General features: G+C 39.7%; 4 protein-coding genes across 4 annotated transcripts; 1 reads left to right on the top strand and 3 right to left on the bottom strand.

Moving 5' to 3' along the window:
- Positions 1–7498: 7498 nt before the first annotated feature.
- LOC135678585 (DNA repair RAD52-like protein 2, chloroplastic) lies at positions 7499–10696 on the top strand. The gene is made up of 4 exons (XM_065191544.1): positions 7499–7917; positions 8639–8676; positions 9684–9775; positions 10391–10696. Exons 1-4 carry the CDS (start codon positions 7529–7531, stop codon positions 10526–10528), a joined length of 657 nt encoding a protein of 218 aa, XP_065047616.1. The 5' UTR covers positions 7499–7528; the 3' UTR covers positions 10529–10696.
- A 410-nt stretch (positions 10697–11106) lies between these two features.
- LOC103991316 (uncharacterized) lies at positions 11107–13550 on the bottom strand. The gene is made up of 2 exons (XM_009410725.3): positions 13014–13550; positions 11107–11517 (listed from the first exon to the last, which is right to left on the bottom strand). The coding sequence occupies exons 1-2, from the start codon at positions 13419–13421 to the stop codon at positions 11344–11346; spliced, it is 582 nt and encodes a 193-aa protein (XP_009409000.2). The 5' UTR covers positions 13422–13550; the 3' UTR covers positions 11107–11343.
- Positions 13551–14074: 524 nt separating this feature from the next.
- LOC135678584 (14-3-3-like protein GF14-C) lies at positions 14075–17350 on the bottom strand. The gene is made up of 6 exons (XM_065191543.1): positions 17193–17350; positions 16499–16936; positions 16303–16381; positions 15678–15800; positions 14380–14496; positions 14075–14299 (listed from the first exon to the last, which is right to left on the bottom strand). Exons 2-6 carry the CDS (start codon positions 16903–16905, stop codon positions 14240–14242), a joined length of 786 nt encoding a protein of 261 aa, XP_065047615.1. The 5' UTR covers positions 16906–16936; positions 17193–17350; the 3' UTR covers positions 14075–14239.
- Positions 17351–20484: 3134 nt separating this feature from the next.
- On the bottom strand, positions 20485–21446 carry LOC103991314 (HMG-Y-related protein A). The gene is made up of 2 exons (XM_009410723.3): positions 21236–21446; positions 20485–21145 (listed from the first exon to the last, which is right to left on the bottom strand). Exons 1-2 carry the CDS (start codon positions 21284–21286, stop codon positions 20684–20686), a joined length of 513 nt encoding a protein of 170 aa, XP_009408998.2. The 5' UTR covers positions 21287–21446; the 3' UTR covers positions 20485–20683.
- Between the last annotated feature and the right edge of the window lie 2246 nt (positions 21447–23692).

Genomic DNA, 23692 nt, shown 5'->3' with positions numbered 1-23692 from the left:
CACTAGAGACTCTATGCAACACCTACATAAAGTCATAGTGAAACTCACGTCTAAGATTACATTGTTCACAATAGATCTTAATACGGGAGGAAGCAACACCCGCGTTGCTCTACCACAAAACTCGAGGGCACCCGAGTCGCATTACTATGAAAGTGCCAAGGATGTGAAGGAGCTCAAGAATTTTCTGTTCGACATGAAATAATACTTCCAAGCTATGAGGCCTGATTCTGAAGAAACTAAAGTTTTGATAGCAATCATATATTTAAATAAGGATGCAAAAGTTTAGTAGCAAATATATTGGAAAGAGATTCAACAAGGGTAGTGTTGAGTGGACACATGGGACGATTTGAAGCAAGAGTTGAGAACTCACTTCATACTCGATAATATGGAGTTCATTGCAAGAATAAAGCTAAGATAACTTCGTCAAAGTACTTTCATTTAGGACTACGTAAAGTAACTTTCTATACTCATGCTGAACATATAAGATATGTTTGAGAAGAATAAGCTATTTAGCTTCCTCAATCACTTGAAGTCATGGGCACAATAGGAACTACATCAAAGGAATGTCACTGATGTGATTGAGACAATCACAGCTACAGAAAGGCTCATCGACTTTGTTTCCTTAGAGGACTCAAAAAAGAAGAAATAATCTTTAGGAAATTGTCCATCCAAATATTACCTAAGAAAGGAATCCGAAAGCAAGCAAAAGAAAAAGAGTTCCCACAAAGGACTAAGTTTAAAAGGCAATGCCCCAAAACTTGGCAGATCCTTCTTTTGTGGAGGACTACACATGGTGAGGGAGTGCCCACTTAATGCATTAACCATATCAATCCATTCTCCTAAATCAAACAATGGCAAGGTCATCGCCCTTAATTTGAGTAGTTCATAATCTAGTAGTGATAATAACAAGTCACAAGAATAAATGCATTGTAGGATCAAGTGGGGGAGAACATGAAGACGAAGCTACAAAAAGTAGGGAGTAATAAGCTGATTTATGTGGATATCAAGCTAAATGGCCAAATAACCTATGCGATGGTAGACACGGGCGTTGCCTACAATCTCATTGTCGATCGAAAAGTAAGGCAACTTGGGCTTAACTTAGAGAAGAACTTTAGTCAGACAAAAGCTATGAACTCAAAGGCTAAGTAGATATCTGAATTGACAAAGGGGGTCCCTATCAATATCAAGACATAGAGTAGAAGCACAAACATGATTGTGGTGCTATTGGATGACTTCCAAGTGATCATCGAAATAGAGTTCATGTATACAATGAAGTTGATGCCAATGTTGTTCCTAAACTCTCTATGCTAATTGGTGGTGACGACTTCAATGTGGTTCCTATTTCTTAATGAGGAACTAAGGACCTACGACAAATATATGTTTTACAACTGAAAAAGGGGCGTTAAAGGGACAAATATATGTTTTACAATTAAAGAAGGGGGTGTCAAAGGGAGAACTAACTTTTATGGTCGTAATAAAGCTAGAACCACTTGATATGGAGGCCACTCATGAACTTACTATAGCAACAAACATCTTGAAGGAGTTTATTGATCTTATGCTACTCGAGTTGCTAAAAACTCTGTTGCCATGCTGAGGCATAGATTATCGCATCAAGCTGAAGTAGGGAGTGAAGCTTCTAACAAGACCATCATATCACATGACCCCTCAAGAGTTGGCAAAGCTCAAGAAGTTATTAGATAAACTATTAGGCGGTGGTCTTATTTACAATTCTAAAGTATCATTCGAAGTTGTAGCCCTTTTCCAAAAGAAACAAGATAGAACTCTCTAATTATGCGTCAACTATTAGGGCCTAAACAAGGTAACAGTGAAAAACAAATATCTCATCCTGCTCATAATAAACTTATTCGATCAATTGAGCAAAGCAAATTATTTTTCTAAACATGACATTCGGTCGAGTTACTAGTAGGTTTGCATTGCTAACAGAGATGAAGTGAAGTCTACCTATGTTTATGGAGCATTTGAGTTTTTGGTGATTCCTTTTGGCTTATCCAACACTCCAACTACATTTTTGCACTCTCATGAATAAAGTATTCAAAGAGTTTCTAGACAAATTTATAATCACCTACTTAGATGATATAATCGTTTACAGCCAAACATTCGAGAAGCATGTCAACTATCTTTGAACAATTTTTAAGGTTCTCAATGAGAACACTTTATTTATGTAAAGGGAGAAGTGTAACTTTGCTCCGACGAAGATTTGATTCTTAGGACATTGAATTGGCAAAGGTTCAATTTGGATGGACAAATCAAGGTGCAAGTTATGGTAGAGTGGCAAACACGAAAGAAGGTGTCAGAGCTGAGATCCCTCATTGGTTTCATCAACTATTATCAGCACTTAATAGTTGGGTACTCTAAGTATGTAGCTTCATTGATAGAGTTGCTGAAGGAGTATCTTTATCGATGGTCAAACAAATATGAAGCAATATTCTAAGACCTAAAGGTTTCTATGTTAGGAGAATAGTACTCAAATTATCGAACTATAGGAAACCTTTATAGTCAACACAAATATTTTAAACTTCGCTATTACAGGAATACTTATCTAAGAGGGTCACTTGATGGCCTACAAGAGCTGCAAGCTCGACGAGACCGAGTGATGGTATCTGACGCATAAGAAGGAGATGACAATAGTAGTCCACTATCTACGAGTTTAGTGATACTACCTTTTCGGAACATAATTTATGCTAAAGATGGACAACATCGTATTAAGTTACTTCAAAACTCAATAGAAACTCTCCTTAAAGCAAATAGGATGGCAAGACTCCCAAGTTGAGAGGGAGGTCCACTATCCCAATTCAGGTATATAGACACCATTGTTAAAAATTTTAGCATGAAAAATTCTAAGAGATGTCTCATACCAATAAGACATGAGATATCATTTTCTAGGAGTATATCCCCAAAGACTTTTGAAAAAAGGGCGAACATGGATAGGATACCCTATGCCTCAACGATATAGTCTATCATGTATGTTATCTTATGTACCATCCCTAATATAACGTATGCTCTGAGTGTCACGAGCTAGTATCAGGCGGATCTAGGCTTTGAGCATTGAAAAATAATAAAGTGTATCCTTAAGTACTTGAGAAGGACTAAGAATACAAGTATATAGAGGTAGTAGCCTCAAGGTTGAAGGGTACACAGACTCGAGCTTTCAATCTGATGTCGATGATAGTAAGTCTAATTCGGGGTATATGTTCACCCTGAATGAAGGAGCAATATATTGGAAGAGTTCCAAGCAAGATACTACTACTGACTTAACCACATAGGTCGGGTACATTACTACAGTAGAGATAGCAAAAGAGAAAGTTTGGACGAATAAGTTCATCATAGATTTGGGAGTCGTGTCGAGCAACGAAGAGTTAATTTCGTTATATTGTGACAATAACGGGACAATTGCTCAAGCCAATGAACCCAGGTCTCATTAGAAGTCTAAGCACATTCTATGGAGATTCCATCTGATCAAAAAGATCGTGACTCGAGAAGATGTAGCAGCGGAAAGAGTTCCATCCGAAGATAATATCATATATCTATTGATAAAGCCATTGTCTCAGATTATTTTTTAGTGTCATAGAGGCCTGATAGGGATCAGACACATAAATGATTTGTTTTAGGTTAAGCAGGAGATTGCTAGTCATATGTGCCCTATAAGCTAATCACGTGAGTGATGGCACATGTGATATGATATATAGTTTTTTCGCTTATTATATTATTTAATATTTTAATATTTTATATTATTTATTGCAAATCGTGATGAGATCATGATAATGAGATCGATTCACCTTTAAACATAAACCCTAAATATTCTTAGTCATAGGTTACTCGAGATGGACATCGAGATAACCGGATAAATATGTGTGTTGTATACCTGTCCATATAATGGAGGTAGCTGGTCTCATAGTTGCTCGTGTGGGGACACTAGGCTACAGTGCAAGTGCTCATTAAAGAATGAGTTCAATGATTGATCCGCTCACGGAATGCTGGATGGTTAATTATACATCATTGTTAGACATCGATTCCGTTATCATAGTGGTGTACTTAGTCCTTAGACTTGAGACACCAAAGATATCATGTATGAGTACTCAACTCTTTGATACCAGACTTATAAGTTTGAAAGTTTCAGATCTAGTATAACCGATCATCGAGAGTGATAGTCAACCTAATGAGGGCTATTAAGTGTTGATAGAGGATCATCCACTCTCAGTGTCATAAGAGGAATTTCTCATATGCCCTTGCTAAGACAAATTCTTAGCCAAGGTCATTCGGATTGATAAAAAAAGAGTTTTCCGAAAGAATTTGATTAGAGCGAGACTCAAGTAGAAACCGTATGGGTCTAACAGCACCATACATGGTATGTAATCTCTAGGATATTAGATGGATGAGAGGCTATAGATACATGGTAACTGAGGACATATAGGCCCAAAGGATTTGATTCTCCTATATCATCTAGGGACTACAGCGTAGTGGCCTAGTACGTCTACAGTCGACGAGTCGAGTGAATTATTATGAAGATAATAATTTACTAAACCAAAAGGAGTTCTGACATGTATGACTCATGATTAGCTTGATATTGGGCCTAGATGGTCACACACATATGGTAGGCATTGCGACAAGTAGAGGTTTGAATATGAGATATCTACGGTAGCCCCTATCTTAATGGATATTCATTAAGCCTCTTAATTATTAGATCATATGGATGAGATCTAATAAGAGACGGTAAGAGATTATTGGATAGAGATCCACTAGTCTGAGAGGCTTGGGTAGTTGGATGAAGATCCAATACTTGATATGACAAGATCCATTAGGGTTAAGTTAATAGGGAGCCTTTATAAATATGAGAGAACTAAAGGCTCATAGGCTAGAGGCTTCTTAGTTGTCATCTCCTATTCTCTTCTCTTCTCCTATTTAGATAGCAGGTGTGGAGATTTGGGCAATAATTTGAGGAGCATCGTCACAACCTTGCTGTGTAGATCGCTGTTAGAGAGGAGGACACTTGAACTCCTTCATCCAACCTCACATATCTGTAGGAATTCAGGGATATACAATCTCCATAAGTAAAACACTATCTCACATATGGTTTTAAGTTTCACAGGTTTTTACGCACCAATTTTCGCACGATGACAAACACCTTTTTGAAAAATTTAGGGTTTTTATTTTTTGTTCTTTAGTTACACATGTGATGTTGCCTCTAGATTTCCCTAGAAGATAGACTATATAGTGATGCCAAGTCGTAACCCTAATGCACCTAATCAAAGAGGGCAAGACACAGTGATTTTGGGTCCAAGAGTGACTCATCTACATCAAACGAAATAGAGTTTATGTTTCTTAAGCAGACAATTAGTCAAAGATGACTAATATGGAGAAATATGTTCGAACTTGTCTTACTTGCTAATAATATAAGGTAAAGTAATAGAAGCCGATGGGACTTTCAAATTCGTTGCCCGTACTAGAAAGATCATGGGAGAGCATTTCCTTGGATCTCATATCAAACTTGTTGGTAATACGGGGACTCAGATTGATATTCGTAATGATCGATCAATTTTTAAAGTATGCAACATTCATTGTTCCACCTCTATACTGCTTAATTGAGGAGGCAACCAAGTTGATGATGAAGAATTAGAGATTTTCTCATAATATCATCAGTGATCAAGACATGCAGTTCTTGGGATGATTCTAGATCGAGTTATTTAAAATGCCTGAATCTAAGTTATACTTCTACATAAGCGTCCACCCCCAAATAATTTTTAAACTAAAAGAATAAATTCACTTCTTAAGCATATTTTAGGCACTATGTGAGTGTCAACCAATGAGATTAGGTGAAGTTGTTAGACGTAGGCTAATTCTCTTACAACTTACAACGAAGTTCTATATCTAACAAAAGCCCATTCGAGACCATTACGGAATAGTAGTCATTGACTCTTTACACCTTGGTGATCGATTATATAAGGAGTAGTCCATTAGCATATTACTTTATAAGGGAATGACATCGAAACACAAATATTGTATAGGCTTACTTAAGAAGAAGATTAAAAAGATGAAGATGACTTGGTGTTGGTGAAGCTTCAACAGCATCACTCTAATTCTTTAGACATAAAATACATAAGGGATTGGTATACAAATATGGACCCTTCCCAATTATAATAAGGTAGACAATGTCTTTTACAAGTTGCAAACTAGCATTACTCAAAATTCATAATGTTTTCTACACAAGCAGCTTGAAAGCCTACCATTCAGACCTTTAAGATACTACCTGGAGTATTCCAACTCGGTTACCCTCCATCAGAGCCTCATACAAAAAGTGAGTTAAAATCATTTTAGCGTATTACAAGATAAAGCTTCCTAACATAGTATAACAAATCAAGTACTTGGTGAAGTAGGAAAAGCTTTCCTGAATAGAAGCCAATTGAGATCTTGAAGATATCTCATGACACAAAGAAGCAGTCATCAAAGTCTACCAATAAGCATCGACAAGGTTATCAACAATTTAAGTGGGGGAGAATGTCACAGACGACCATTACACACTTGTAATACATTTATCAATGGACTATTCATTGCTTTTATTTGCTTGTACATATATTTAGGTAGTATGTTTTATCTCATTTTTGTATGATTTATTTGAAAACTATAAGCAGGAACATTTTATAATGTTGTTGAGCAATCACCCATTAAAATGAGTAAAACTATCCAAAATGATTCAGCTTTTGTGTGTCATAGTATGTTTTCTACAAGCTATGGTGCAAAGAAAAACGTCAACCATCTCAGAACCTTAGAACTCTTAGTACGGCACATGGGAGGATGAGGGTTTAGGATAGTGTTGAACATTTATTGGATTCACAAGTTTGCACATTAAGCCTACAGGGACTTACCAATGCGCTCGATATCCAGTGAATAGTCATTCGTGGACTTGTGATTATTTGTTTGTCTTCTAGAATCATTATTTTCTCCTTCTTCATTTTTCTCTGAAAGTATTTATAGAATTACTTATAAAACGATCATTTTCATGATGCGTCGGAACTTGTCGATCATTCCCTTTGGAACTAATCATTTTATTTTTACAAGTCTTTTGAGATCTCAGCAAGATTATAGTTAGACTAATCCTTGTGAATAGATAACTAATTGATGTCTCATAGACAATCTCAATTAAATCCATAATATTAACATAAAAATATCTCATGATTTAAATAATTTTAATTAAGTTCATGGCATTATTGTTCCAACTAAGTCTGTTATAATTCTATAATTTTTTTTAAAAAAATATATTTATGAAACCTGTCCCCTCTTTTTTGTATCCAACCCGAATCCGATTAATTTATGTTCTTTTTCCAGTCTTCCAAATTCACTGAAAGTGTTTTCTGATCCGGGTTAATTAGCCTAATACCTAAAAATCCGATCCGCTGTCATCCAATGTGATTGATTGGAATAATAATCACGAAGACGACGGCCAACGGTTGGTCGTTAGGTAGAAGGTTTGGTAGGCGGTTCGGTTGGTAGGTTGCGGGTGCGATCAAATCAAATGCACGAAAATAAAGGCATCGCCATCTCCCCTTTCCGCCTCCCGTCGACGTCTGAAGTCGCCCATCCTGCTCCAGTGTCGGTGTGGCGTATGGAGACCGCCTACTTCTCGTCCCTCTCGGTCTTTCCCGCCGCCGCCGCCGCCGCCGGAAAGAATGTGCGCCCACTCTGCGTGGCTCGGCCGGGGCGTCGGGGCTTTGCGGCCGGAGCAGGATCGAGCAACGGGGGGAAGAGCGGCGGAGGATGCGCCGGGGTGCCCAACTCCAACTACGTGGTGCCGCTCGATAAAGCGACCTCGTCCCTCGCCCGTCCCCTGAACGAGATCCTCAGGGACCTCAACAAGAGAGTGCCCGACAAGATCATCGACACCGCTGACAACACCATCCCTTGGTAATCTCCATCTTCTCCGTCATGTGCTTCTATGAATCAAGAATTTCCTAACGCTATATCAACGAAATTGGTACTATTGATTGGTGGATTCAGAGAATCCCCCCAAAAAGGACATCTTTTCCCAGTTTATAATTAGGATGGAATGAGTAATATTTGATCAATTTTCTTCGGGGATGCAACGCATATTGTGATTATTGACGATGAATTCTGTCTGATCAAAACCGGCATGGCTGCCGGATGTGGTTGATCGATCGAATTCTCTCTTCTACATTTCCATAAATCTCCATGGGAGCTGAGAAGATCAACAAAGAGTCGGAAAGAATGGTGTCATTTTTATTGTTGCCATTACTTATTACTTACCACGCGGTCTTACAAGTTCTTGAACGACTACAAACTGTTACTTTGCATCTCGAAGGGGCTACGTTAATAGTACATGTCTTTTTCCTCCAATAACCTGGATATAAACTATGCAAATGAGTCGGCACCTTCATTAGAAACTTGTTTTTCACATCAAGGACCATTAACAATTTAATTTTGATGGATTACTTCCTACTGACATCTATAGAAGGGAAGGCAAAAAATAAATCATGTTCAGAGAGGTTTCGAGATGGAGAAACATGCTGCCATTGATCTTTTGTACAGTTTACTGATACTTTTCTTGCACTAAGTGCTATGTAGATCTTGTTTCTTGACTGGGTTGACTCATTTGTTGTTTGTATAGGTACCACACCAATAGAATGCTGAGCTTTTATGCCCCAGGTAAATCTCTCTTCCTTTATGTATCTTAGCTACCTATCAGTATGACTTCTCATCTTTTTGTTCTATCATCATAGACTCAATAGGAGCATCATCTCTGATGTACTAGAATCTAACCTACTTCCAGAGGGGCTTTATGCTGCTTCAGTTTTCTACAGAGTAGTAGAATCAATGCATCTATTATAAATAAATTGCTTGTTCTGCATTATTTTATTGTACTTTCCACTGTTACCATTGTGATACATCAGAATGTTAGTTGTGTATACTTTCTTTTCAATTTTCTCAGGCACTGGTAGCAACTAAGTGAACCACTTAGTTTAAAACAACGGCAAGTTTAACAGTCCAATAGAATCGAGGATGTATCATGTGACAATCGTAGTTTAGTCAGATTTGAATTGATCCATAAATGGGATGTAATATCGTTAACTCGGGCCTAGATAATTTAGGTCAATGGATCAGTGTTAAAAAGCTAATTATCATGGCAAATACTATTAAAGGTAATCTAATATTACAATAAACCTTAGTGGGAAAGAGACACTCGTGGATGAAGTTAGAGAGATTTCACCTTCCTTTTCGAGTACATGATGTATATGTCATAGTTTATAATTGACTATCTTCCTGGTTTAAAGGCAGAAATTTGATAGTTCTGTTCTGCATATTCTTCTTCTGTTGTAGCTTGATTTATTTAGATGTTGATTCCTCATTGGTAGATGGCCTTCCACTCAAAGAAGTTAGATAGTACTGTGGCACTCCAAGAGATACACCTTCCTGCATATGGCGTTTCCTTTCAAAGCTATCCTATGTTTGCCTCAACATGGTGCACATTAATTGCCATCCACAGAATCATATATTGTCTTCCTTCAACTTTGAGTCAGAACATGTTTTCTCTTAGTCCTGCAGAGTTATATGAAGGGTTTAACAAAATTGTCAGTGGTTTAGACCTTTTATGAGAACGGCAGGATTGCCCATTCTTTCATTTCTAACTTCTTGACCACTACTTGTGTCCTCAGGCTGGTGTGGAGAAGTTCGCGATGTTAGATTCTCAAATTATGGTACTGTGACCGTGGTGTACCGACTCACCGTTAGAGGATCAGATGGAGAGGTATTTATCTCGGTTACATTTCTCAACCTATGCTTCATTGTGTTAATCTCTCGGGTTTCTATGAGTAGAATGCTTTTCCAAACAAGTAAGACAGGCACCAAATTAAATCAAGTAGAATGAACTCTCGAGATTTTAGAGCTTCAAATGCCCAGTAAACCATAATATGGTCATCTACCTGGAAAATTCTAAGATTTCTCAAGGTCTGCGGAATATTATGCTGCTTGTCAGTGATCAGAAGGTTAGTAGAAGGGAGCTCAACTAAGATACGAGCGATCGCTCGATTCAAAAACCAGTCCCTAAGTCGCCAAGCTTCTGCAGCAGGCACCCACCACCATGAAAGCACGCACACTGGGATTCAATAGTTTGCCCGTGATCTGTTTGTGTTCAATCACCTTGAGCACAAGTAGCAAGGAATTCTACAAAGATTAGCCTTCATGTTTTGGTATTTGAGTTGATTTCAAGGCACAGAGGGCTTCTCTACCACACCAAGGACATTCACCATCCTCATGAGGTTCAATGTGTTGATCTATGTGGGAAACCGGCTACTTGGTAAATCATTGGAACGTCAGATTCCTCTATTTGGATTTCTTACTAGTGCTGCATGCATTGTTGCAGGCTCACCGCGAGTCCACCGGAACAGTGTCCGTGAACGACGGCCAGCTTGACGACCCAGTTGCAGCAGCTGAAGAATTGGCCTTCTGCAGAGCCTGCGCAAGATTTGGTTTTGGCTTGCATCTGTACCATGAGGACTGAGCGTTGTATAACAAGTCACTCTTTACGAGCAATCTTGTAGTCCTTACATGTATGCGATGAATCACCAACACAACAAGCGTGAGCCTGTTATTTTACTGTTAGGAAAAAATGAATCTCGTGTGCTCAAGTAGAGAAACTTATATGGTGAATGCAATCAAAATTGGGCCACTGTAATGTTATTTGGGAGGATCTTTTTACTCCCGACTTGTCGTTTAACTCTCCAAAATGACTTGCAAAAGTCATTTGATAGAGCTATGAAATCTTAATAGATTCTTCTTTTTCTGAAAAAAAAAACAAGAAATACCTGGCATTCACTCTACTGTGTTTGATTTGGTAGTTCCTCGTTCATTATTATATATCATCAATTTGCACACTGGACCAATCAAATCAAAACATGTCAAAGACACAAACATGAGCGGAAGACATGCACAAAGTACAACTTATATCAGGGGGTATTCGTATAATACTAGACTTTGGGTAGGAAAACAGGAAAAAATCTGGTGATTTGAGGACCTGGACAGAATTAACTTATTGTAAGGTCACATTAGGTAGAAATATGTCACCCACCAAAAATATGCTTCAGTTATGATGGCTTATATTTGGCCATGGCATTTCTTATGAAAAACACATGCATTCCAGGTGATTTCATGGCCTATGTTCTACGATAAAGATACAATCACGACAACATAAACAAGTGCGCCAAATACAAACTGATGCTTACAATTGATGGCAAATATTTCGTGGAACTGAACCTGCACGATGGCCTGCACTGCCTTAATTAACTGATGGCACCAGAAACTATCAGATATATAAGGCTATTCCAGGCTCGGTGCTACCTCAGTTGGATTTGCCTCAAACACATCAGTGTTTGATGCCTCTGGTTCTTCTAATAGCTCGCGGGACTGAATAGACTCCTTGTAGACAGGTGTTTGCCTAAAATCGGTTGCGCCTTCGTTATATGTAGCAACAGCAATCCCACAAGCAATCAGCTGAGAAAGCATTGCCTCAGTCAGAACATACCCAGTGGAATTCAAGTGGTAACCACTATGAGAATAGTATAGCATGCCCATTTTATTCTTTGAAGTCAGTATCAAACTACCGTTACATGACATCAAAGAGCTCATGATCCAATATGTTGAGGTCAAAAACTCGAAAAGCAAGGATTTCTATGACTCAAAAAACTATACTAATAGCAGAAACCTAAAGATCGATTCCGTTCGGAGCCCTGCAGGCTGTAAACTGCAGCTAAAAGCATCTTCTAAACATGCCAAAAAGATGGTATAGCAAATTATATGGGTGATTTGCCTCCGACAAAGATGAATTCTATTTTATATTTAGTAAGACATACTGAAAATGCCTCGTATGACAGCTTTGATTTTGGGAATGCAATTGTAGAAAAAAGCAACTAAGGAATCATCTCATCAATAGCATCCTTTGAAGATAAAAGCTACCTTGCAAACTAACTACAAATATAACCTTTGAAGAATTCATTTCTTTTAATCTACCAAGACTTAGCTAAACAGACAACAACCATATGCTTTACCGTGCAAGCACATCGACAAACCAAGAAGGAAAAGGATAAGATTTTGCAAATTATTTTGCACAAGCACTAAATTTATATTGTTTTTCAAATAATATAACAAGGAGTATTACAATCTGAAGACTGACCACAATATCTAGGCATTAGTGTACACTTAGAAATAACAACTGTATGTACCGATAGTTCTCAAAGAATAACATTTAACTAACTTTCCTGGAATAGAGACCATGTTAAGGTAGACAATCACAAACCGATGGTTACGACGATATCTTTCCAGGAAAATATCGGGATACTTCTTTAAACACCTATGGTCTTCATGATGATCCACTAAGTATAGGTTCCTCTCTCTTTCAATTTTTGTCATTCAATTGTTCTACAAAGCTCTCAATCACTGCAGTTTACACCTAGGAATCAGATTCTGGCAAATTGTGATCACAGATTTGCATGAGATAAAGAGTGCTGGGATAATTAAGACAAATTCAACATCTAAAGTGATGCATGTGGCTGCCTCTTGTTCTCTCCTACAACCGGCTCAGGCTTCGTTTCCATGTACAAGACTAGTGATTCTTCTTGGACTTCTCTTATAAATGACTTCACAAGAATAGTTATTCACAAAAATTAGACAGCTAATTCGCTAATTATGAAGAAGAATGAGAACAATAAAACCAGAAGAACGAAGCAGCAATTCAAGATTTCCCCAAACAAGATATCATGAGCAAGGAAAGCAAGAGAAGTTCTAACAATCAACAAAAACAGGAAACAAATAGGCTAAACTGTAAAGATGGTAGTAGGCAAAAAAGAATGAGAACGAGAACGACAAATCATAAGCAGAGAAGGCAGTAGAAGTTCTAGCAATCAACAAGAACAGCAAAGGGCACGAGAGCAAATAGGGTAAACAGTAAATATAGAGATCCAAACAAAGTAGTAGGCAGGGGGAGGGATTACGGCGAAGACGATGCCGAAGGCCCACTGGTACTGGACGAAGAAGCCGAGGGCGTTCCACTGGGGGCCCTCCCAGAAATCCTTATCCTCGCCCTGTAGCACCGGCATCGGCGTCGTCGAGTACTCGAACCCCTCGATCCCCCCTCCTCCTGGGCTCTCCATGGGGAGCATCCCCCCTCCACCAACCTCCGCCGGCGGCGCCTCGTCGTTCACCGTGGTGGCGCCACCCTTCTTGTCCCGCTTCTCGAGGCGGCGGGAGCGAGAGGAGAGGCCCTTCCTCGCACGCGCCACGTGCGCGGCACCGCGACTGGTGCGAGCGGGGGAGGAGGGGATGGAGGGGAAGGAGTCCTGGTGCCGGGAGGCGAACACACCGGCGGGCCCGGCCATGCTGGAGATCAAGGAGAGAGACATAGTGGGCGGCAAAGAGATGAGCGGGAATCAGTTGCTACAGGTTCGCCGTCGGAGGCATCAAGAACCGCCCCTCTGGTTTCGCTCTCTTGGCGATGCCAAAGATAAGGAAATGAGACGCTCCTCTTTTTGCCAATTTATATATATGTATAAATGAATTGTGTGTGTGTATATATATATACATATATATATATATATATATACAGCAGTCATTATCTATGCAACGATACCGAATTAGATATTTTAGTAAAGCCCCCTCCAAAATTAAGTTTGGCCTCCAATACCATATAAAACACAAAAAATCTAATAACTTAAGCCGTCATAGATATATATTAAGCTTGACATCAAAGCTTCGGATTAAAATAAAAAATCTCTAATTCAGATATTAAAATTTTAAAATCAAATAACCAATAAAACTTTTAAGATTGATTCAAACTGAATTTATTAAATGATTGCTGGGAGTCACAGAAAGAGGACTTATTTTTCAAACTCTGAAAAGATATGTAAGAACTGAAAATTCTTCATGGAGTTGTGTCCGCCACACAGATCGGGCACCAATAACGCACCTGATGACCTGAATGATTCAAGGCCACCAAAGCTCAAGATTCATATCTTCCACCACAAGAAGCATATAGAAATCTCCACAAACGAATTACTGAAGACGAACAAGAATCCAATCTTTTAGAAATATTAGAATCCCAGTATGTTTCTCCACTAGGGAGAGGAAGAGGTGGACGATTAACAAACACAAGATTCTGGCAACACCTACTTAAACGATAGAATCTATATGGACGATAAAACGATAAATCACTAGATCATGATCACTGGCCATCTCCTGATTCCTTCTTCGGAGCTTCCTTGATCTCATCAGCTCCATCCTCCTGCCCGGCAAAAACCAGTTAGCGAAAAGTGGTAATGGTGTGTCGATAAAGTTCAGTACCAACCAATGAAATAAACTGACCGTGATATCCGAGGTCCATAATGTCAAGTTGTCTCGGAGAAGCTGCATGATTAGAGTACTATCCTTGTAGGATTCTTCGCCCAAGGTATCCAGTTCAGAGATGGCCTCATCAAATGCCTGTAACATCAGAGTAAGTTCAAACAAGATGAACCAGAATATTTTCTTAGATCTGGAAGAGTCAAGCAGATCAACCCTCTGGATTGGTGAACCAAGAGCTCAACAAATCAACAAATGTTCTAATCCTTGTCAAACATGTTCCCAATGAAACCTAGGTTCTTAAAAACTCAACGGTTGTGTACTGATTGACAAACTAGCTCACTGACCTAACTATTGAAACCTGTGAATTTCAAAGAGACTTGTAAAAATTATCAGTTTAAACAAAGCAGGCTTTTTTAGTTTTTGCATGCTTAAAAATCCAACTTAAATCCATACAAAAAACAAAATGATTTAGATGATCTTGTTGACCACAATCACAGTGAAAACTAAATTTTAGCTACTCTCCATTGGGCAAATCATAAAATAGGCTTCCAATGCAAGAACCCGTGAACATAGTTTTGACTTTTGAGATCTGCTACTACCTTTCCTCGTCTTACTCTGGGAGAAGTTCCATACTCTAGCCAGCCATGTGACATTAACTACAAAGCTGAAGTTATTCAATGCAGATTTCAGGTTTTTTTTTATGGCAAAACTATTATAAAGCATTTTTAAGCCTTTCTTTTTGACTAGATAATATTCAAAGACAGTATTTTGCCTACTTAAACTCCCCAAAAAACACTTAGGAAGGACCAATGAAATCTCTAACAACACATATGAATGTATATAGTATGAAATTTAACTCGATACCAATAAACTGAAAAGGACCTTAACAGTGTTGTCACTTAAACTGATACCCTAGCTACATGAAAACACAACTATGATAGTTCTCTTATAGAGTAAAGATAATACACATGGTATGTAGTCCCACCATAATTAGGGAAACAACTTTATATTTCAGAATACATCAACTGTTACATGAAATTTCCTATTTCAAAATTATTTAACTCTGCCTAGAATCTGTGCAACAGAAATTCAAATGTATACACAATATTAATGCAAGCAAAGCAATCTGAATCCAGAAGATATATTTTCAAATCTCACGTTTCTACTATATTTTACAATGAACTTAGTTGCTAGCCGTTTTTTTTTATAAAGGTCTCTATAAAAGCTCCAAGATAACATTTCACATCAAGTCAGATAGAGTCAGGAACAATTTAAACATCACACATGTATATCAAGCTGAGTGTGGTTTTGAGATAAACCTGCTTTGCAAGGCTGCATGCACGGTCTGGTGAGTTAAGAATCTCGTAATAGAACACAGAGAAGTTAAGTGCCAGCCCAAGCCTTATCGGATGAGTCGGAGCCAATTCAGCTAAAGCAATATCCTGTAATAAGTTTTGTCAAACGTCATATTTTGAACCAAAATTTACAATAGTACCTTAGAAAGAGAATAAAATAAAAGTTCCAGTAGAAAGAATGCATTACACAAACATTAATGTCAACAGTTATGAGTATAAGCCCACATATATATATATGGCATCTTAGAAAAAAGGATAGCCTAGTGCACAAAACTCCTGCCAAGCTCTCAGTCTTTCTCCTACAAACAGAAACTGTTTCTGTGACCTCTAATCTGGTCACCAGGGTTGCAAAGAAGCAAACTTACCATGCTGAGAAACCTCACTTTCAACCATACCAGGGTTGTTTCTTTTTATTTTTTTGCTCTCCCAAATCCATGATGAATAAGTCACTTCACATACCTCTGTTTTGTCTAAAAGTTAGATCCTCAAAAGAGAGTAACGTTTTCTTAGCATTGCGCTGGGTTACTTCAGAAGACATATGATAAAGATGGAAAAATCAGCAAAAGGCTTACAGAAAAATAGCACATACCTGCGCAGATTTATAAGCCACCAGAGTGCTCTCAGCTGCTTCTTTCCTCTCAGCTCCAGTCTTGAACTCTGCAAGGTACCTAAGCACAGATCCAGAACAATTCCATAATTACCAAGATTAAAAGATGAAATAATCAAGTATCTTCAACTGGTGAAGAAATCTATTCAATTTCTCAGAGGACTATGCTTAATCTAACCTGTGGTAGTCACCCTTCATCTTAAGGTAAAACACCTTGGACTCGGCGGCGCTCGCAGAGGGGACGAGGTGAGAATCAAGCAGCTTCAGGATCCCATCACAGATCTTGCTGAGCTCGGCCTCGATCCTGCCGCGGTACTCTTTGATGAGCGCGACATGCTCCTCGTTCCCGCGGCTCTCCTCCTTCTGCTCGATGGATGAGACGATCCGCCAGGACGCGCGGCGAGCTCCGATCACGTTTTTGTAGGCCACCGAGAGGAGGTTGCGCTCCTCCACGGTGAGCTCCTCCCCGCTGATCGTCTTCACCACCTTCTCCATGAACTCCACCATCTCCTCGTACCGCTCTGCCTGCTCCGCCAGCTTGGCCATGTACACGTTCTCCTCGCGCGACGACTCCACCGGAGACATTCTGCTCGATCTCTAGTAAAGTATTTCCTCTCTGCCGAATCATGAGCAACAGATCGACATCAAAATGATAACTTTCACCATTCTTTACGCCCCCCAAATCAGGAAAAATGAAGGGTTTGCATAAGACAATAAATCCCCAAAGAAATTAAATCCCAGCACGAAAAGTCGGCTATCAGATGAACTCATTGGCACAGAAGGATCCCCAAACACGTAAATGTTGGGATTTAGCGATCAAGAACGATATCATGCAGAGGCACAGGAATTCGAAGAACAGAGTTAACATTCACCGAATCGAGACGCTTAGGGTTCTTGCTTTCCTCTCTTTCCGTGAGGACGAGTTGCGCCGCTCGACCGGATTTCAATTTGGGTTGTTTGGCCTTTTTTAGGGGAAGAGAGGGCGAGGTGATAGGAAAACAAAGAGAAAACTTACGGTACCTTGCAGTTCGGTACCCGTTTCTACACAATGTTATTATATGAACCAACCTTAGAACTTCCTTATCATAAGGCAGGTAGAAGATTGGGTAGAAACTGACGGGTAGGAAAAGTGGTATTGGAAAAGAAAGGGTTATTGAGGTCCTCCTCCGGAGGAGGGCCCAACACGTGGACGGAGCAGACGGGCCACCGTCGGCTGGACCACGCGGAATGCAGGCCCTTTGCGCAGCCCAATGACGTGCTGCCAAATTGACACAGAGGCACGCGTCGACGTCACCCAACGGCTCGGGTCGCCCGCAGCCCTGTTTCGTGCCATCGATGAGACGGGTGATCAAACGGGGTTAGAAAACGGGCGAGGATACGATATTACGGGTTGTGGATAGATCCGATTAGATTCAGATCCGATGACGATAGATACCCTTGCTCGTAACTTGCGACCCGTTAAGAAGAAATAATGGACCGCGACGCTTGGAAGGTGATGTTATTTGAGATTGCTATCGAGGCATTTTAAACATGATTTGATGTGACAAGATGGCATTCACTTTATTCCGTCGCTTTCTTCCCATCAAGCCTTCGGAAAGCTTCCGAACCGTTGACGAGAAATTATTGAGATTTGGATGTGGATGGGGATGACAATAGATTGAGATTATTTGTTTGTGACAATTTTACCTACTCAATCTACCTAAATTGGCAGTCTCTATTAAATTTGAGATGAAACATATGAGAAAAAAAGGTGAAACATATGAGAAAAAAAGGTACTAAGATTTGAATTTTCGGGATGTCGATGTTTTGATCGATACGATATATATCAAACCATACCAATGTGTCGAGTATGGTATGATGGAGCATATATCAAACCATACCAATGTGTCGAGTATGGTATGATGGAGCATGTACCGATCCCCTGTTAGATCAATACATACTATCTATACAGAATGGTATGGACGAACCTTGATAATAATAATATTATAATTATAATATTTTATATAAAAATTAATATTTTTCTTAAATTTAAAATAGTATTGGCTTTTGATCCTCTATAAATGTTTTTTCTTATTTGAAACAAAGACATTGCATTCGGAGAGACTCTTAGATCTTAGGTTGACTTACTCATCCAAATTAGGTTTGAAAAATGAATAAAACTTCAATTATATCGACAAAATGAATTTGCATATGGAACTCTATTATGTTAGCATCTACCTTGTAGAGAAGCATAATGAACAAGAATAAAATACCATTATTAAGATGTTGAGGCATGCACAGCTTCAAATGAGATAAAATTACGTATACTAATTAATATCCACCACCATCGGATTCTCCTTCTCTATCCTTTCAAGTTATCAAGAGGAAAAAAAAATAGTATCTAACAAATCTCAGCTCAAAAGATCATATTCCTTTTTTTGTTTTTTAGAGATCAAGAGGACAAAGATGAGATACCTTTATCAAGGTCGAAGTCTTTACGGAATAAGCTACCTCTGCATCCTCTATCCGTATTTCTTTGTAATGCACAAGGCATTTCATTACTGGCAGCCACCCAACTAAAAACTGACCTGAGCAGAGTAAAAATTGATTGCATGCAGAAACACAAATAATTGGGACAACACTGCTGCTTCTTGTTGTTCTATCAAACATTTGTCAGAGATCATGTTGGTAAATGAGGATTCTAAAAAATGCCAGGTAAGACACATTGTCAAGGTAATAAGACCAATTCATGCACATTTATTACATTCCTCTTCAATCCTCATTTTTACCGCAAAAAGCATGACACCAGCAATTTGTCTTAACTAATTATCCAATCTGATGATGAGTTAACAACAACAATAATAAGCAATATGTTAGTTTTCCGAGTTTTGGAATAGGGAGGTTCCTCAGCTACATTCCTACTGAACCTGCTTAATCCAGATCATGATACTCGTTAATCAGGTACGACACAGATTTATGTAGGAGAATAGGTGTCCGAGGCGATTTTAAGATGGGTTTTGAGCACCGCGGATCCCAATCTATCATCATTCCTATATGGCAACAGATCAGATGCCTATCCAACTTGCATAAGCCAAATTAAGATACATATTAACCAGATTAATGTGTGCTAGTGGGTTTGGGATGGATTCAGATACTTGGATAGTAAATCTCAAGTTCGGGAATGGGCATGACAAAATTCACAAGTATCTCATTATCATTCCTACTTTTTGAGCCAATAAGCTCACTTAAGAGAGACATCACTACATAACTTTAGGGAAGTGAAATGCTATTTTTATCATTTGCAGCAGTTGTTTCTTGTCTTCCTGCTAATGTGGAAAAGTACACCTTGCCTAATTAGCATGTTTGTAGATCTATTTTGAGTATTCATGAACCACCTCAAATGATCTTTGGCACAAGTCCTCCTTAGTTGTTACTATCACAATATTTTAAATTACATTTTCTTTCTACTCTGTTTGCTTTGATAACTCCACATGTACCTCAACATCCTCGTCTTCTGACACTATGTTCTGATCACGCTATCTTTGATTTTTTTGTTTTCTTTTTTTGGTTCTCACCCATACAAAGAATTTGATATCACAAAACTATCTAAATGTCCCTCTCCATTCTGATCGGTCCTCTTTAGTATTATAAGTAATATCTTCTTCCAACTATCCTATAAGTTAAATGTAAGGCCTAAGACAACATAAGTTTTAGCTTCTGGAGCTTCATCCATCTGCGCCAACCATACCTTAAAATTTTCTCTTGATGCCACTAAGTTGCAATTCACATATGAATCCTTTGTTAAATCCGGCACGGTCCAAAATCTCATCCTAAGTCTGTTATCAAGAACAACAATACATATTTGAATGATTAAGCTCCAAAAGTAGCAAGTCAGAAAAAGCAATAAAGCTTTAAATGGCAACAACAGAGCAAACTACAATTGCTCAAGTGGATTTGCTACCTTATATGATCATATTCCAGTTCATACCACTCAAAGTGCTCAAATAATTGACATAACATTCAGAATAAGTTCAATGGTAACAAGCAGCTTATTGTACAAACCTTGATAGTTTCCTAAACATAGTGTAAATTCATTTGAATGCATCAACGTATTCAGGAGAACACGTTAGCATAGAAGCACTACATTCAATTAGCAAGAATCTTCCCTTTCTCAATCAAAAGAAGTCAGCACAATAAAAGTTAGTTCTTTTAAGAAGAAGGAAGGCATCGGAACATCAAGCAGTGGAATTAATTAAACACTCACCTCATAGTCTTGTGCAACATACAAGAAAACCACAATCCAACCCCACTCCCATCAACTTGCTTCCACAATCAAAATGCCAACTTGTCTGAATAATTAGCATCCTCCTACTACCCCCACAGCTCAGACAAACCCGACTTCCCTGAACTGCGACCTAACTTTAGGTGGCCTGCCCCTCGGCCTCTTGGCCAGACCAGCCTGCCTGGGGGCAGCGTCAGAAGGGGCGTTCTTGCGGGGGCGACCGCGGGGGCGGGGGATCTTGGCGGGAGCAAGGGGGTCTGCGGGCTTCGGCGGACGGCCGCGCCGCCTCGGAGCGGCGTCGGCCGGGACGGGGATCTTAGCCTTGGGCGGCCGCCCGCGGCCGCGCTTGATGGGCGGCGGCTCCGTGTCCGGGCAGGACCGCAGGTATCCGCCGTCGACCAAAATCAGCTCGCCGGTCTCCGTCATCCGGGCGAGGTGGGCAGCCAGCAGCGAAGGATGGGACGGCGGCAGCTGGCCACTGTGGGAGGACTCGATGTACTCGGAGATGGCCGACTCGCTCGTCCCGTTATCCTCACCGAACGCCGAGACCGCGGTCAGAATCATCTGGGGGAGGGAAGCAAGAGATCGACAAAGATCAGAGGGAAGAGCAGGAGCAGTAGGATAGGGGGTCAATTAGGGTTCATGGAGTACTACCTCAGGGTACGGAGGGAGGGGGTGGGTCCGCGGATCTTCTTCTGTGCTCATTGGACTACGGGGGGTGAGCGACTCTGTGGGGTTGTGGTCGGAGAGGGAGAGGGAGGAGGAGACAGAAAGGGATCGGAGGAAGAATAGTCTGTCTGCTAATGGGATGGAATTAAGTGTGACGCAGTGGGACGAAAGGGAAAGTGAGGGGTAGAGAGAAAGAGAGGGGTTATATATTAGGAAATTAGTAGAGAAGGAGGAGAGCAATGCCTAATTTTTATTATTATAAGAATATTATATAAGTGTAAACAACTGCTGCTTAAAGCATGTCAATAAAATATATTTCCAGTAACATAATAATGGAACTATTTATATATATATATATATATATAGGGTGATTATTTTCAACCTCATTTGATAAATTTATAAAATAATATCTTGTCTAATCATCACATGATTATGAAATTATTCATCATTTATCCTTTACTAATAAATAAATAAATATATATATATATATATATATATATTTGGAATGATTTTAAAGTTTAAAATATTATTAATGTGAAGAATTTTCTTGGAACAAATGAGATTCTTGATATAGATTTTATAATTTTTTTTATAAAAATATAAAGCGAAAGTAAAATTCAAATCGAAGATCATACGATAAATTATCAAGATATTTAACACCTTCTTTAAATATATTGAATCTTTAATCTTTAATAAGTAGGCTTAGTATATCATTACTTGACTAATATTATATATTTATTTATTTTATTTAAATAATGTTCTTTCCATCAAACTTAATCATTATTAAAAGAGACACCGTAGAAACTATTTGAAATTATGAAGGTAGAATTTAAATGCAGGAAAGAAAATAATGTCACAAAAAATTTCTAGCCATTAAGAAATCAACACAGCCATGGCTCTTAGAATCACCAGAGAGAAATGGAGAGTGCAGCAATGTCAAGTCCCTCTCACTGCACATGAAAGTCTCGAAGAAGAAGAAGAAGAAGAAGAGTACCACATCCTGTCTTCCACGAGTTGCACTTCAAAATCCCATCAGATCATAGCGTAAATGTAGGCATATGCCACCAAACTTCATTGCAGCATATTTTAAGTGGGTCAAATATAAGGACATGCACTCATGCCAAGATAAGATAGATCGATATAGTACATAGGAAAACGTATTCAACCAATGCAAACTTCAGGTATTGGAATGTTTTTTGTTTTGAGGCAATTTGAGGATTGGAAATATGAACTTCATTTTTCTTGCTTAGTTCTGTAACGTACCATATTTCAACTCCGTTTTGGTACTACAAACGATACACTCCCTGTCAGCTGGTAATCGATCACAGATTTTTCTGATAGGAAATCGAGTCCCCTACGAAGTGTTCGACCAGCGATGAATGCTGAGTGACACGTTTCGTCTTCTTATTAGGTTTCTTGAGTGGGCCCTACTTAAAAATAAGCCGAAGCTCGCGAACCGGTCTCCTTCCTCCCTCCCTCCCCTCTGGAAGCAGCGCGTGACGCTGAGACTACGGTGGAGAGGTTAGCCGAGGCCTGGTGGGCGTCGATGAATTGGGTACCTGTCTCCGCCGACAGCAGAACAGCGACGGCGACGGTCGCCTTGTCCCGGTTCTTCCGCCTTTGGCGGGCCACGGCGTGACGTCCCGCCGACAGACCACCGGATCAATGGCATTCCAGGGAAGCGGATGGACGGGCTTCTCGGCCTCCGGCCAATCCCGTTCGAGATAGAGCCTACGGTGGGCCCCAGGGAGTCTCTTAATCCCGCCACGATTAGATTGACACGACACTGATAGCGAATATCTGGGACCCACACTCCGCATGATGGATTTCCGGCTTCCTACGAACATAAACCACTTCGGCAACTTCTACGCCCGCCACGCCGCCGGCGAGCGCTCTACTTGGAGCATTGGCTTCTACCCCGGCGATGAGCTACACCGAGAAGCAGCACCCGGCCAGCGCCGTGGGCGCCAAGATGGTGCGCGCCTGCGACGGCTGCCTCCGCCTTCGCGCCGATGGTTCTGCGACGCCGACGACGCCTTCCTCCGCCAGGACTGCAATGTCTCAGTCCACACCGCTAACCCACTCGCCTGACGCCACTGCGCATACGCCTCAAGACTTCCGCATGTCCTCCTTGGCTTCAAGCGGGGCACGTCGACCATCTCGCTTCCCTCCTTCGACTTTCGTAATTTTATAATTTTATTTTTTTGAAATTTTTTTTTTTTTTATGTCATTACATTCATTATAATTATGGATCTCTTTTTTAAATTTTAAAAATAAAACAATAAAATTTTATCTATTTTAAATTAAAATAAAAAAAATTAATTGTTCGAACCTCAGTTCTTGGTTTTGGAAAATTGGAATCTGACAATTCTGGAACCGTGGCGAGGACTATCTATAGAAAAGGTTTTGTATGCTAATTTGTTAGTATTCCACTAATTATGA

Source organism: Musa acuminata, chromosome BXJ1-7, assembly GCF_036884655.1.
Source record: "Musa acuminata AAA Group cultivar baxijiao chromosome BXJ1-7, Cavendish_Baxijiao_AAA, whole genome shotgun sequence".
Taxonomy (NCBI): domain Eukaryota; kingdom Viridiplantae; phylum Streptophyta; class Magnoliopsida; order Zingiberales; family Musaceae; genus Musa; species Musa acuminata.
This window is presented reverse-complemented; position numbering and strand designations above follow the sequence as displayed.